The sequence below is a fragment of the Motacilla alba genome, chromosome 4 (genome assembly GCF_015832195.1).
Source record: "Motacilla alba alba isolate MOTALB_02 chromosome 4, Motacilla_alba_V1.0_pri, whole genome shotgun sequence".
In the NCBI taxonomy this organism is placed as follows: Eukaryota; Metazoa; Chordata; class Aves; order Passeriformes; family Motacillidae; genus Motacilla; species Motacilla alba.
The window spans coordinates 24375842-24393028 of NC_052019.1; the positions used below are offsets into that span (position 1 = coordinate 24375842).

The 17187-nt window shown below is 37.4% G+C and overlaps 1 protein-coding gene across 1 annotated transcript; it reads right to left on the reverse strand.

Annotated features, from left to right (window-relative positions):
* Positions 1–390: 390 nt before the first annotated feature.
* Positions 391–17111, reverse strand: YIPF7 (Yip1 domain family member 7). Its single transcript, XM_038134896.1, has 6 exons — positions 17006–17111; positions 15403–15519; positions 14223–14389; positions 11036–11181; positions 6096–6277; positions 391–1956 (listed from the first exon to the last, which is right to left on the reverse strand). Exons 2-6 carry the CDS (start codon positions 15516–15518, stop codon positions 1794–1796), a joined length of 774 nt encoding a protein of 257 aa, XP_037990824.1. The 5' UTR covers position 15519; positions 17006–17111; the 3' UTR covers positions 391–1793.
* Positions 17112–17187: the final 76 nt, after the last annotated feature.

Consider the following 17187-nt stretch of genomic DNA (forward strand, 5'->3'; position numbering starts at 1 on the left):
ACATTTATCTGCGCCTTATTACTGTCAGATTTACTCCCTGATACAGCAGGGCCAAATTTGTCATGTTTACAATTGCTGATCTTCCAAATTCACACAATTCCCACTCATATGCAAATAGATCCTGCCTAGTTATAGCCACAATTTGCTCCAGGGTCATGCCTACAATTTGGCCTCTGTGTTCCCATTTCCATAGCCTTGCAGTGAAGAAATGCAGTGAAGATAAATGCAGCATTTTTTTCCATAAATGAGTTGTGATTTTTTAAGGAATTAGCTAAGTATACATTACCTTTTGTTTACTTCTCATGACCTCTAGTCTGCACCAGTTCTGCTGGAATCCAGTAAAATGAATAGCTTGCATAAGAGTTCTTAAAAAAAAAAAACCAACCCAAATACGACAGCAATGAGAAATATTTTTACCAAAGGCTCTTGCAATTCAGAGAGTCAATAGCTTGAGGACAAACTGATAATTTAATTTACCTCTGAACTGAAAAGGATTAGGAATACAATTACTTTTGTGTATTCTTGAACAGCTTTGCCATACTAAGCTTCAGCCTAAGTGCTTGCAGCATCAGGACCCTCTGTCCCAGAATCACCGACCGGCTGTCTAGGAAGAAAATATTTTGTAAACAATTCAACAAAGAATTCAAAACAATCAACTGAGCATAATCAAGATCATAAGAATATGCATCAAGAAGAAAGGCACCATAAGACACTGAAGAAATAATCTGCTACCATTTATTTCCCTCACATTTCTATTTATTTCACCCATTTACTTTTTCTAATGCTTTCTACACCTACCTTTATTTTTTCTTCTACTTCATACTTAGATTTTTTGATGTCATGATTGCACCCATCTGCAGTTCCTCTTGATGGCTCGATATTTCTAATACTATATTTTGAAATATCATCTTTTGCATTCTGTACTTTATTGCCATTACATAAATGTTTGGTTCCCCTAAAACTGAAAACAGCAAATAGATTTTTGAGGGGCAGATAAAATTATGGAGATTTGTGTTTTGCCTGTTCAAATACAGTTCTGCCTTTCAGGAGACATTTTTAGGGGTTGCCTTTAATTTGTTTGGTGCTTTCCTGCAGTTACAGCAGGCAGTGTTTTAGTGAAAATTTTAAAATAAAACATTACTGTGCATTAAAAATAGTACAATGGTGTTTTGGACAACAGCATCTCTTAAAAATATAAAAGAAAAAGAAAGACAACATTCCTAGGTTCCCTCTGTTGTATCAGCCTGTTCCTGGCCAATTCTTCAATGTCACAAAACAGGGTCACTCAGTCTTCTGTCACCAAAAAAACCCCAAACCCAAACATATAAATTCTGGATATTAATTAGTAGTTATATTAGATGGCAAGCTGTTTTTTTTTTTTTTAAAGCAAATAAATATGCATTTTTGCTTGATTTACTATGTCCATTAAATATTTACATAATTGCATTCTAGTTACTCTCTAGCATATGTATTGTATTATATTATAAATACTCAGAACAGGATTTTTAATTATAATTTATTTCTTCTTTTTTTTTTCAGTTTTACTACCTTCTCAATACAATTTTTCTTTAAGCTGTAAGACTGTCAAAACACCATTATTTTAAGGCCATCTACCTGTTAGCTTGATTTTTTTTATTTCATTATCAGCCATTAGGAAAAAAACAGTAAGTCATAGAATCTAATTTTGTTAATGGAACTTAACACAACTCTAGGCAATCTGAAAATAAATAAATAAACCCTTGCCCCTCCAACAACCATAAACAGACTGTGAGAAGACTACCAGAAAATACATCTCAGAAAACTGTTAGAAGTGCAAAAAGTCCATAAAGTAAAGCACATGGGTATGCAATCAGGAGCTGCTGTCCTTCCATAGCCAATGCAGACGTAAAAATTTTGGAGGCTGACAGACTGCACCATCCAATAATAAACAGGGATAACAGAGTTCCTGGGGTCCCCCTAGGAGAAAAACAAACAAACAAACAAAAAACCCCAAAAGTAAACACAAAAGAAACATGACAGGGTCCATATATTACTAAATGTAGCATCAAATCTTACCAAACTCAAGTTCATGTCTAGCAGCATGTCATTGATAGGCAACACCCAGTGGAAGAACTGAGAACTGACATAGTGAAAGTCAAGCATGAAAGCAAATTAAAATTGTAAGCACAAACAGAAAAGTAATATGCATGGCTAACAGCTTCATCAGAAGCACTGCTAATAGGACTGTACTTTTACAAATAAATCTTCTGGGCCTCCAGCAGATGCAGCTGCTTAAGTTTAATATTAAATGTAGCCAAGTTTCTATTTCAGCCAACATTATCTTACAGAAATTGTTAGGTTCTAAAATGGCACTACAGACCTACTCTTTCATCAGGAAGCCTGATTATGTAAAGGAATTGCATTTTTTTCACACAGAAAACAGATTTTAAGGATGCCTTAGACACTCAGGAGAGGCTCTGAAAGACTCACACCAGCTGGAAGGGCAGAAAGGTCTCCCAGGAAAAAGCTTGACTGGCCTTTTAAAAAAGTGAGTACACTGAGCACAAAGTAAGGAGTGCAAAAAGAACCACCAAGGAAAAATATTTTGCTTATCTTGGCATCCTTCTCCGCACACTGAAAGGACTGTGACTTTCCACCCTTCCTCTTGGTGACAGCTGAGCCCATCTGAAGTTACACTGTGCCCCCTTTCAGGAGCAGGGAGGCCTGGAGAACTGATGATTATGGGACTATGGTAAAAGCCCACTGAAATACTCCTGCAGATTACAGAGGGCTTACCATTAAACCCTGTGGGAACAAAATCTTGCCAATAAATAATGTTTCACATATGCTTTATTTGCACTCTATTTGCAGCCTGCTTCTGTAAAATGCATGAGATCATGTGCATAATACACTGCTGAAGCACATAATGAGATAGCTACTTTACACACTTTTGCTGTGTCAGTCTCAAGGACTTTGAGAAAGAATAAATCTCTGCCACTTCCTAAAGGCCTTCCTGACTCCCCACTCTTCCAAAGCATCAGCATAACAGAAGCACAAGGGAAAAACAGACTGTGTATACATACTCAGGTAGGTCCTTTTATCAGAAATTATCTCCACTAATGTAATTATTGCAACTAAACCATGATGAATAAAGCTGTCCTTATGTAATTGACTTGATTTACTTAATGCATTCACATCACCTAAAATAGTTGATTTCTTAGCAGTCCAGTCACCAGGCCAATAAGGTACTTGGTGTTGCCAGCTCTTGGGCCTTTGAGGGAGGAAGGAAAGAATTGATTTCACGGTGACTCAGCACCTCATTGCAACTTCAACAAGTTAAAAATAAAACATTAAAGACCCTGTGATTTAATATCCTCAGTTTAAGTGTTTTTTAAACCAATACAGTAGCATTTAGGGACATTCCACTGGGCTTTGCAAAGCAAGTTCCTGGTCTCCTCCAAGGAGATGCTAAGTTGCTCACCTAAACAGTGACCCAAAAATTCAGAGCTGGCAGGGATGGCTTTTTGAGCAGGTACCCATGCTGGCAGAGGGATGGGATGCAATAGGAACATACTGTGCAATGACAATTTTCAGCTAACATAATGACTCTTTGGGGACAACATGGCACAGTTTAGAGCTGTGGCTGCTCCACCTCGCACTGAAGTCCAATGGCCTCTCATGGTTTGTTCCAGGGCTGGCAGAGAGCAGGATGGAAAGGTGGCATAAAAATCATATCAGGATCAATAGGTACCTCTGTGCACTTACAAATTCAGTCCTCAATCTAACAATGTGTTACTGCTAAAAAGAATGGTTTGGCAGAGAGCTTTCTGTCTGGCATGTCCATGAGGGTCAAATCCTCTAGATGGGAGAAGGGCAAAAAGCACAAGTCATGCTTACAGTGGCCAAGAGGACTGGGGCTGTACTGGTGGCGTGAGATTGATATGGAGGGACACAGGTGAGTGCACTTCTCTTTCTCTCTTTCTCTCACATCCTGCAGATGCTGTCACCAAATGGGTTCTTTGCATCAGCTGGGTATAAGAATTGCTTTCTTCATGCTTACATTTATTTCCTTCACTGTTTAGTTAAGGAAGTAGCTTTACCACCCTGTTTGGGGATTTGATATTAAAGAATTGTTGTTGCTTTCTGCAGGAAAAAAGTCTATTGATGTTTCTCCCAGAAAGACAGCCTAATAAACTTGTGCTCACACATGAAAACAGCATATATGGACACAAACAAATCTAGTTCCATGTAAATTTGAGTAAGAGAACTGGTATTCTCCTTGGTACTATTCAGTACCCCAAATGTTCTATATTTTGCTTTATTTATTTACAGGGAAATAGCTAATCATGAAAATTGAAAATTATTAGATTGCTATGTATCTTTGCCACAGATTAGTGCATTATCCTATGTATACTTTTGGTGAAAAAAAAAATTCAGATTATTTCTTTGAACTTTGAAATAGAAGTAATGTTTTTTATAAATATTTTTAAAATCATAAATGTATTGCTCTTTCTTTTAACATTTAAATACTTTTAAAATTAAAAATAATGAAACGTATGTTGGATTTTAAAGCTGACACTTAATTTTAATAGCATGCTTGCAATAATTAACCTTGGTACTTGATATGTTCAAGCAGTTTCATATACCAAATGAGAAAAGGCTGCAGAACCCTGTAAATAGGTACTTAATGTTAGCAATTCATTTTAGAAATACCAGTTCAATTTTGACAAGGCTATCACATTTTAGTATTTAGAGATTTTCAAAATATGTGCTTTCTGTAAATTCACAGCATTTTACAAACGTGTAGTGTCTGCCTGGGGATTCCATGTACAGAAAACAGTATCCTGCACAGTTGTAACAGCTGGTTTGGAATTCACCCCATCTGTCTCACCATTATGTATCTGCACATTTTATTAGGCTGGATTATTAAACAGGTTAATCAAGAAAATATGGGAAGTGTAGGAGAACAGAGAATAAACAGCTTCTTTAGTGTCATCGTCCATCTTATCAAGGACAGCTCAGAAACACTTTAATACCTGGAATATGGTCGGGTTAAGCCATCATAGCTCCTCAGAAAAATGCAACAAGAAATTTTTCAAAACTTCATTCCCCATATAATTTCCTTTAAATAAATAAATAAATTAAACAAACAAACAAACATGTGCACACACACACACACACACATATATATATACAAACATATGTAAGAATGATGTTTACCAAAGAAACAAATAGGGGCATTTTCTTGTTCATCAGCTGCTAGGTTCCATATGTTACAGATTGGAGAGTTAAAAATATGAGAGAACAAAAAAGTCTTAGGAGGGAAACCATCATTAATAGCATGTTAGCAATGGGCAAAAGCACTGCTCAAGGCCTTCAGGCAAGATCTGGAACTTGCTTGTACTTTGCTGTGTGTGAACAGGGATATAAACACTGTGTCACATAGAGAATGAGGAGGAATGAGAGGCTTGCCAAAAAGTTTCCTATTCAGAGAATATGACTGAACAACCCCCCACAGGTGCACAGACACATACACAACCACACATTTGGTTTCTCAAAGTATTCTCTTTTTTTCAGGCTTGCAATTGTACAACAACTACACCTCAGAATATACAAGTCTACTATATCTTAAACACTTGTCCGAATTCTCCACATCATTAAGGGGAACTTGGCTATTTCATTCTGTCCCACAGGAGTCAGTAGGAAAGGAAACATAAAGATGGGAGGCCTGATGCTATGAACAAAAAAAGAAGCAAGAGAACCGGCTATATAAAGCCAAAGTTCAGCAATTGCTTTTAAAATTGATACCTGAGTTTGGCCACTCTTGGCTCTGCAAAACAAAAATCACAACTGAGGCTGCTGCAAAAATCAACAGCACTCTCAATCCAAATGGAAAGCAGAGGAATTAAAGACTCATATCAAAAGGAATGTATACCAGCCCTCTCAAATACAGTCCAGTTTTGTCTGTTTCCACCTATACATACAACCAAACTGGTGTTATGTTACAGTTTCAGAAGCCAAAATTTACTATGCGACCATTTATAAAATGATTTTCACACCAGCCATCTGATTTACTCTCCTTCACAGGATTCCCATTGCCATAGGCTGGTACTTACTGCAGTGAGAAGACAACTGCAGAAGAGGACAGGATGACCATGGGCAGCAGGCAGTAGCCCAGGACACTTGCAACGCAGCCATGCGAGACTCCCGAGACGCTCATCAGGTTCAGCAGGGCATGCATGGCAAGGCACCCGATGGCACTCATCCCGTACACGTAGCCAAAATGAACTTTCCCTGCCTGGAATAAATAAGAGGAAGCGTGAGCTGACAGAAGTGAGCAGTGATCACTAAGTGCTAGCAGAAGACAGATTTAGGTTTAGGTTTGTTACTTCTTGTTGTTGACACTCTCTCTCTGCTTCACCTGCTTCAGTTCAGTTGTGAACCACAGATGATACTTCTGGGGGTTTTTGTATAAAAATAATTCCAAGGTGCAATTGACAAAATGTGCTTGTTGCTAACTTAAAGTTACAAGGCTGATTCTTGTCACTATAGGACATGAAACAAGACGACGTGCACACACTGCTGTTCTCAAGTTGAGGAAAGGGAAGTTTAATTTCTGACTCCAACATTTATAGATTTCTAAAGGTGACAGTGGATTGGAGAGTGAATGTGCCACTTCTCCAATGACACTGGACAAACCAACAGTTCATCAAACGTCTCTTCTTCCATAAAAGAATGCAAAACAATAAGTTATTTACAGAAAGTGTGTAAGAAAGTTCATTACAAAAATGTAAACATCAGAAGGCTCGGAAAATCTTGAGAAATCAAGACTACAGATTCTCAGTCTTACTGTTGTTGGGCTCTGAACACAACTGGAATTGGGAGATTTGGGAAAGTTTAACTGGCAGCAAACTAAGAAGAAATTATGGAAAGCACTTTTAGTCATTAAAAATCAAAGTTTAGGCTCAGGAAACATCTTTTCAATAAGTGTATATGGGGCTGTGAAAAAGTGTCCTAAGTGATATGATGACCCAGGTTACCTGATATACTTCACATTTTATTACAAACCTTCAGCTATAAGAAGGTCTGCAAAAAATAGGGAAATTTTTGGTTAAACTATGGTGGTTTTCAGGGCAAATGTGACAGTTTTTTCCCTTGACTACCATGAGAAAGATACATTTCTGTGCTTAGACCAATACAACATGTTCATTTCAACATAAAAGTCAGTAGTAACTGTCAGCTTATGTTCTTTTTTTGTTCTAACAAATGAAAAAAATCCCAGATTTTTTTTTCCTTCTAGGTTTTATTCCTTTGTTCAAATTTATTGCCTATGAAAGGTACCAGCCTGGCAGCCTGGAGCTTGATGTTTTCTAATTTATACACAAAGCTAGTAAAACAGGCAACTGTGGCCACAGCACCACCAATTCCTTCATCTCCTGCCATCATTTTGAAGGATCCCTCCAGGCATAAGGGCATTGTTCACTCCCCAAAATAAACCGTCACAAAACACACAAATATGTTTTTTTTCTCTCTTCAAGCTTCTAACAAATTAAATGCTGAAAGTTGGCTATGCAATAGTCATTTTTGCATCTGAACATGAGAAAAACATTCATAAATCAGGAATCAATTTTTTTCTTGGAACTTTGAATCCTAATTATAGAATGCACCTGTGAAGGAGAAAGTTCAGACCTGGAACTTAACCATTAACTTAGAACCATGGAGTAAACTTATCATATGAAGGGCCACTATGCATTGCATCACCTTCCTGACACATAACAAGGTGTATGTACATACATAAAACACAAGTGTGTTTGTTCATATACACACACAAAATCTATATGTTGCACACACTATATATTATATATATAGATATACTGCATATGAGAAACCACATAAGATTCAAAACCAATAGATGGTCTCAGTTTCATAATAATGCTGTGGCTTATGGTTGGATTCTGTTGTGATGGATTAGATGGAAACATTGTTGAAGCTTTTATCATGTTTTATGATACTTGCCAGTTTATCCCCCATGATGGCTAAGAAGGATTGAGAAGACCTCTGACTTTACTTATCCATACATTTTAATGAAATCTGGGGGAAATCAGCTTTGAGGACCCTTCTCTGCCCTGTCTTTCTGTATCCATGCATGTGGTAATTGATCACTGGATTCCAGCAGTATTTGAGCTGGACAAACATAAAGCAGCAGTATGGAGAAGGCCTAGTGATGACACAGCATGAAAGTCCTGATGCTGCAGGTTGGTGGCAGCTCACCAGCTCTCGTTGGAGAGCAGTTCATGAACGTGAAAGGCAACCTTAGTTAGTAAGACCTGACTTTACATCAGCACAATTATCCTGTCTGCACTGACCTGGCTCACTGCTGAGCTCTCCTCTGGTCCCAGTCCTCAAGGTTAAGTCAGGTACAGCCAGGTTGCCTATATATCCTTCCAGCATCCTGGGCTTTTCCTCATTACTGTCTTCCACCATAAAGAAAATAATCAGGATCTATTCCTGAAATCACAGCATAAGAAATCTTCCTACTTAGTTACAGACTTCTTTTGCTGGCATTTGCATACTAGTGGTATAAAATAATCAGGGAAAATTGCTTGAACAAATAAAACTAATGATAGCTAGAGATAGTGTGGGACAGCAATACCAGCTCAGATGATCATCAACTGGAATTTCAGTCATTAAGGATATACAGTAAGTTTAACACAATGGTTTGGGGCAGCCTTTGCTATACACCAACTAAGTAAATTTCTGCCTCAAAACAGATGCATCAACTACAAACTGTATTTCAGACTGTTTGCTTCAGTGTATATAACTGTTTTACACAGCACTATTTATTTATTAGCTTAGTTTAAGATTAAAAAATTCCTGAGCCAGCGATGGAGGGAGCACTAGCACCAGCAGCTAGCTGAGATCTCCAGTTGGTGAAATGTTGGATTTGTGGTACAAGGTTATAAGAAAGGAAAAAAAAAAAAAAAAAAAAAAAGGTAGTGAACATGTTGGTTCTGATTTTAGTCTTACTTAACATATGTAAATATATTGACTCACACACATGGGAATACTCCCAGTTCACAGTGATGTAAGCAAAACCAGAATCAGGCTTGATTAGTCTGGCAGGCTTTGATGAATGGAAAGAGGTAAATTTGTCCTATGGAAGGAGCAAGGTTAGCAGAAAGTCAGACTTTGTGTTCTTGCTTGCATCTGCCTGGAGTGGGCACCACCACCATTGGCTGGAAAGGATGGGGAAATCTGACAGCATTCAAATGACAGTGTAAAATGCAAAGCAGCTGAGACTTGGGCTTCTGCTAAATTTTGGGCTGCCATTGTTTCTCTATCTACAATGGAGCTGCCCTGTTTTACACTAACGTGAGGAAGAACAAGTCCTGCTGCCAGGCTAGCAGCCCTTTCCTCTTTTTCTCTGAAAGGACTGCTACCCTTTGAAGAATATCTTTGCATAATTTTCCATAGTTAAAAAGCTGAAACTAAAGAAAATGTATACATTATTTTAAGAAACAAGCTCTCAACCAAATTATGTTCCTGGTGCTATCAGAAGATACTTATTTAAGTACAGAAGGATATCATAGTTTACACAGCTGAAGAGACATGTTAGTCTTCAAATACATCAGAGATAAAATGGTAGCCTGAATTTCTAAGATAAACCCAAAGGCTTACTGCTGGGAAGTTATGGAACAAAAACACTGGATTATGTCAGAGGTGTTTTTCTGCCCTAAAACTGGAGCATTAAAAATACTTGGTTTTCTAATGACACCTAAAATGCATAATATCTCAGTAAAAGTATGATAATTAGAGTAATTTATTTGAATAATAATAGTTCAATATTCATTATAACTGTTGGCTATTCAGGGAGAAAAGTCAACAGGAAACATTTTTTTCATTCTTTCTTTTAGCTTTCCTTTCATTTTCTTGATTATAATTAATTCAACTTTCTCTTTTTACTACCCTCATACATTTATTTCTCCAGGTGGAAAATAGCCTGTCTTCTCTAGCTTCCCACCTTCTTTTGCTTTTATTCCCTTTCCTCCTGCCCCTTCCACCCTTTTAAAAGATTTTTATTTTTATAGGAACATAAATAATAATACAACTTGCCATTTATATAGCAGTTTGCACACTCAAGGTACTGCGCTGGCATTACAAATTGAGTAAGAACTTTCAAGAATCTTCTGATTCAGCACTATTTATCACAGAGGAAATGGAGAATTAGAGCCCCTGTCCTCTCACCTCAGTTGCAGGGCAGTAAAGCCCTTCTCAGAATGGTCCCACCTTACTCCTGTCTGATGAATTGCTGCTGGCAGTCAGAGCTGTACTTCAGCAACACTGGAGAGCCCCTGTTGCCAGGGATATATAGATGAATTTGGAGTTCTGTACAACCCTGTTAACTTTCCTCCTGTAGGAAAGCTATATTCATAAAGAAGGAGGTCAAATACAGGCTTCTATATTTTGTTAAGCAGACAATACAGAACAAAGAATATAGAATAAGAAAGTACTAGCAAAATTTATAGGAAGGTATTGCAAATTTAAGGGGGTGGGAGGAAAAAGACTGTTTCTATTTCTTTTTCCTCTAATTATTCTAGTTGCATAAAGATTTTTTTTTAGTCTATCTGTCTCTGTACTCTCTAAAATAACAATGAGAGAGGATAGTTCAAAAAAAGTAGCAAGAGTGTTAGAAAAACTGGGCTGGCCTGATATTCCTTTTTATTCCCTCCTTTGAAACCTATTCAGAGCCATTCCTGATTATATATGGCACAGATCTGTCCTTTTGTTCATATTAAATCCCACCCCAAAAATGGTGTGGTCTCCTCTTTCTACTGGAAATAATACATCACTTTACCTGTGTCACCTTTACATTACATTTAAATTTTATGCAGGTGCTTTCAAAGTAGGAAGAATTTTTAACACATAATCCCAGAATAACTGGCAGCAAATGACTCTTTTTATGCTGGTACTACATCTTCTGCAGCTTCACACTCATTATCACCTAGGCATGAGCTTGTTAGAAAAGAAATCCCCGAAGATGTCTACGACATCCTACCATCAGCAATGTTGCTCCAAGGGCCAAACAGAACACCATAGGTCCAGTGAGGTCTGTCTCGTTCATAATGCTGCCATCTGCAGGCTTCATTGGGTTTAGAACTGTTAATGTTTTCTGCCATATATGCTCAAAATTGATCCCAAGTTCTGCAACAAGAAATTTCAGGAGTTTGTTAATTAGTCACAAGAAAACAACACTTTTTCAAAAATCCATTAGATACCACAAAACTACAAACAAATGCTTCAGTGAAGATAATATTGTAGGATGACATATTCTGTCATAAGAACAACATAATGTCTCTGCTACTCTGCTACTCAGTATATTTGGGAGTCAGCTTTCATTCTAAATTGGAATATTAATGTATTAAATCCAATTTTAGTCAGTGATGCAAAAAATGGCCTCAGCATTTTTGAGTTCATATTTGTTTTTCCTATATTTAGAACACATGTATCTAATGCCACACTCACATAGATGTTGAAAAACATATTAATTAACAATAACTGCAGAATTTAAGATATCTGTGACACTGAGGATGGAGATATATGCTTTAATTCTGGAAAATCTGACAAGTAATGTGTCTAAAGCCTGAACTGCCAAAAGCACTGAAAAATTATAGATTATAGTTATAGTTATAATTACCTTTCTTCAAGGCAAGTTTATACTACTTTACACAGTGCTTTAGAAGCTTGGAGGTTTGTAGTGTGGTTGTTTTTTGGGTTTTGGGTGGGGTTTTTTTTTGGGGTTTTTTTTGGTTTTTTGTTTTGTTTTTTGGGGTGGGGGATGTTTGCATTTAAAAAGTAATTAGTGAGGCCTCAGGAAACAGAACAAAATGCTGTCCCATTAAAGATGATGGGAATCCTGCCATTAACTTTGCTGTGGCAAATCTTTATCTTATAACTTCTGGAGAAACATTTCCACTTGCACAAGAAACCATCTTCCCTGAGATTCTCCAGTAAGGGGAAAATTAGGTTCAGATCTGCTGCCAGAATGACTGAGACTGACAGTGTGTTAGATCTGTTGGGAAAGCCAAGTCTTTACCTTGTTCCACCTCTCCATCATCTTGAGCTCAGTCAAAACATTGTATATATAAATCTATTCTGCATTAAAATGTGTGGTTTTGGTCAGATTTATGTGGTACACAGATAGGAATATCTCTGAAGCTTTGCAGATCACAAGCAGTTGTATTACAACATCCTTTTCCCTGAGTGAACCACATGGGGAGTTAAATGGTTGGGGGTCTTCGAGATCTAGCAGTTATCTATATCAAACAGAATGATCTTGCTGGCTTTAAGGCAGCAGTAGTCCCTTTTGAGTAGTAGAAACTCCAGCTGCCTTCCAGCATGCCAAACTAGCAGGCTGAATATGCTCGGTTTACATTATGCTGAAATAATTACAGATAACTTCCCCCTTTTTTTTTTTCAATACAGCACAAGTATTTTGCTAGCGATAAAATCAGCCACTAGCATTAGAATGGTCAATCATTGTAAAGAACGACATTGCTCATATAGTTAAATGATCAACTAATTGAAACTGAAAGCAGCTTTCTCAATTCCTTTCCCCCTGAAACAAGCGACTTAGCATCTGGAAACTACTAAATCTATTACTAGATACACAAAAAAGATGATTATCCATCTCCATTAGTAACAGATTTTCCAATATGTACGGAGGATAAACGCAAAAGTGGAAACAATTTTGGAAACGTGAATGGAAAACTATTGTTCTGCTGTCATCTAGTGGTGGTACAGTATACCTGCTCTAGGCCACAAAGCTGCATGAATCCATGGCGAATTCAAAGGAGAAAATGAAAGTTTGGCCGCCAGGAGCTTTGGCTGAAGCTCACATGGAGAGGCTTGCCAGCTCTGCTGCAGTTTCTCTAGCGAGTTCCATCCACTAGCTGGCAGAGAAAAGTTAGAGGCACCCCCAGGAATCCTGCATGTCGTCTGTGGGATTAGTTTTGTTATAGATACATATTACAATATTGGCTTTTCACAAATATTAAAATGGATTTTATACATGTAATGTTAAAGTAACTGTAATGTTAAAGTAATGTTAATTAATGTTAATGCGTAATGTTAAAGTAACTTTGTTACAAAAATATAGTTTTTATTTCTGTTGGTAATTAAGCTTAGACATAGTAGTGAAATAGCTGATATAATATACTTGTGTTAAAATACCTGCTTAGATGAGATAACATCCAATGCATGCATATATGAAGAAAACACCTGCCAACTATCCGCACTCACCGTCTGAAAACAGTGTGAGCCAGAGCCAAAACTGAAGATAATGATAAAAAAAAGACTAAAAGCACAACTAAAGAATACACATGCTCTAAAAAGGCAAATCTGAAGAGGAGATATGCTAAACAAGTCTTAGAACATGTGTGAAAAATGTGTATTTTATGATTGGTGTTTCGCAAATATTAGGATGAATATTATATTATTATGTTAGAAAGTTATGCTGTATTAATTTTCTCAAATATGGTTTTAGGTTATAACATAATGTTAAAATAGAAACTATGTATGTGGGATATTTTTTTAAAGAAAGGAATGAGGTACTCGCACCAGATAGCAGCCACAGGACACCGAAATCTTTCAGAGAAAGAGGATTTATTGCTCCGTTATCAGAAGAAACTAACTTCTTCCCACCTCGCTCAGTCTTGAAGACGCCGTTTAGGATTAAGAGGAAGAAGTTGATGCTGACCCGACAGAATCCTTTGTTTAAATGGAATTTATGCATCATGCGTGAGGTGTATGAATATGCAACAGGCTATTGTTTTTAAGGGTTAATCCTCTGTTAACGGGTGTCCTTTTTCGGGCTTATTTTGCCCAGAAAAGATACCCGGACCATCCATAACTCTTTGTTCTTATTGTCTCGTATTGTCCTTATCTCAATTGTTCAAATTTTTATTACTCTAATTATATCACTATTTTTATAACCATTTTATTACTATTAAACTTTTAAAATTTTAAAAACAAGTGCTTGGCTTTTTTTCACACATGTAAACTAGTTTGAAGGAAAAGTTTACTATGCATAAGAGCCTATGAATGTGCAAGAGGCACTCTCGGCTGAGTGCCATGGGGCATCCGGCCGTAATAACCTTTGCCCTGTAGTCCTTGTCTCCTATCGTCCTTTATTAAGCTTTTTTAAAATTTTCACAAGAGAGTGAACATGTTTTTCACAGTTTTACCTTCTAGCAAAGGAGGTTCCTCCTCAAATCCGTCAACGTAGCCAAGCTGAGGAGGAGCGTCGGGAGCGTACGCTGGCTGCAGAATCTGACCGGAGTAGCTCAGCGGGGACGGCAGCATGTCTGATGGCACCAGCGCCGCGCCTGCAGGCAGCTTGTCTGCCTGGCTCCTAGGACAGGAGGCAAAGCACAGCCAAGCTCTTAACTACAGCGAGAAACGTCCTAGAGCTGCTCACCACGTTCCACCTACTTCCCACCCAGTGTGGAGAAGCTGGAATTTTTCTGGCTCGCTGTGGGTAACGAGAGCTGAGCTGCTGCCCGTGCCTTTGCAGCCCCCTCTGCAAGCGGGCCGAGCTCCTTGCCATCCTGCTGGAACCCTGCATCCCACCGCACCCACTCCTGCTTCCACATCCAGGCACTTGTGGCTTTTTTGCCCAGCAGCCTGGTGACACTCCTCACATATGTACATACTGCTTATGAAAGAGCCACACATTCAGATTTTTTCCTTGAATCTCACAAGGTTCCTAAAGAATTTCCTGCAACAGGCACCCTAAATGTCACATTAATAACATGAAGCTCAGGTAAACAACCTGGAAGACCTTTACTGTCACAGACATATTATATGAAAATCCTTTTGCCAGGATTTTCTTCTCCTGAGAAGCTGAGGAGCCTCAGGAAAGAAATGTAAACAATAACTATCTGCTGCTGTGGAACGCAACAGGTGCTTCTTTGATTGGTCCATGTTAGGTGTTTCTACTCAATAACCAGTCAAGGATGCAGCTGGGTCAGACTCTCTGGTCAGTCACAAACTTTTGTTATTCATTCCTTTCTATTCCTGTCTCACCTTCTGATGAATCCTTTCTCTCTATTATTTTAGTATAGTTTTAATACAGCATTTTTAATATAATATATATAATACTATAATAAATCAGCCTTCTGAAACACGAAGTCAAGATTCTCATCTCTTCCCTCGTCCTGGGACCCCTGCAAATCTTGCAACACTCTACTAATGAAATTAGCTCAAAATAAAATCCTTTAAAAATAAAAATTCACTTATAAACATCCTGCCTTTCTGAAAGTCCAGATGATGTCTTGAACTACTTTTCTGCTCCTGCAAGCCCCAAAGCCAGCCCCAGAACCATCATCTGTTGGAGAGAGAAGCTGAAGCAACACCCACACTTACTTTCTGCTTTCACAGAGGTTTTTGTCTGAGCCATAGGTGTTGCAACCTTCTTCCTGGTCCTCTATGGTATAATTAGACTGGTAAAAGTCGATGTGAAACTGCTCAAAACTTGACATTCTGGTTGGAAAAATAATTGCAAATATCATAAATAGCCTTTACAACAAGCCAAAATCTATGTTTTGAACTGCCCTAAACTGAAATTAAAATAGCAAACTGTAAAAACTCAAACTCAAGAGATTCTTTCTGTAGAAGCTCATGATAATTTGGAAGTGACAAAAAAAAAAAAGACCATTTACTTCCTTTAGCTGTAACGAGATATTAATCTGCTTTTACTGGAAATTACAGTATATTAATTTAAAAGTGGTATGCCAGACTTCCTTTCTTGATACTGTTACCAAAAAGAATGCAATTTTGAAGGAAGATATATATCTACAAGGTATTTTTTAAACAGTTCATTCTCCTACTTTCAATTAAGAAAAAAATGCAACCATATGTTTAAAAATTAAGGTTTTAGGAAGTACTTTGGATTTCAAAAACAATTACTATTTACAGCTATTTATGTTTTGCAATATTATATATTACTCTCATAAAACAATAGGAAAAAACTCAAGATTTCACAAAATGTAACTCCAGATGTTTACAAAATCTGTGATTTCTGTTCAAGGACACAGCTAGCACATCAGTGGTAGCAGAGAAACATTCTCACTGGCCAGCAAGATGACTGGTAAAAGACATCATGCTGGATGATTGAATTGGATTGATGATTGGATGATTCCTCAGTGATATGCTAAAGCATATCTTTCCTTCCTACTGCATGTGTTTCACCACTTGGCTAGCACTTAGGTGGTTAAACCCTTAAAACCCACAGAGAAGTTACATAACCTGACTGAAAACCATAGCCATATCCAACTTACTTAGATTTTCATGTGAGATATTCATCTCTCCTAAAATTTCCCCCTTTTTTTTTTCACTTTTGTCCTCATTTCCAACTTTCCAAATGCCATTGGCAAAATATGCTTTGGACCTCGCAGTTATTCTTAGAGTTATCTCAATATTTATCAAGCACACTGCTTACGGGAAAGATATTCGCAAATCTCTTTGTAAGATAAAAGTGATAAAGATTACTATTTCATCAGGGACCTTAAAATGCTGCATATTAGAATTTCTGATCTTTTTTCCCCATTATCAGTCTAATCTTTGGGGATCTATTTCCTTATTTTACCTAGCATTCAAAGTAGAAATTGCTCTTATATTATTTCCTTAACTGTTGATATATTGTGAAGGTTTTCCAAATATTCTTTACATTTTAATTATGAATTAATAGAAATTAATTTACCAACCTATTTACTGTGACTTTATTTGGAACTGCACACCACTTAGTCTTTCTTTCAATCAAGATTTCACACAGGACATGTTTTAAGAAACTTTAATTGGTAGCTCTACCTCAATAGTTCAATTCCAGTAAGTATTTAATGTCCTTTGCTGTCACTATACAGAACGAAATAACCATACCTTGCTTAACCAGGTATGGTTAACTCTGTATAACAGAGCTCAGAAAAGATAAATTTATTTTCCAAAAGAATTTGGAGTTAAGGTTACTTACGTTTTAAGATATTTGGTGAAAACTCCAGTCTGTTGGGTTTACATGTTGAAGAAGACCTAAAATATCCTCTTGCTTCAACAGGGATGAGCTTAGTGCTATTTATAAGATTCTAAATTTGATATTTGAACAGATGCACATGAAGGAAAAAAACCTCACAACCTGTCAATATCAGGGCCAGCATT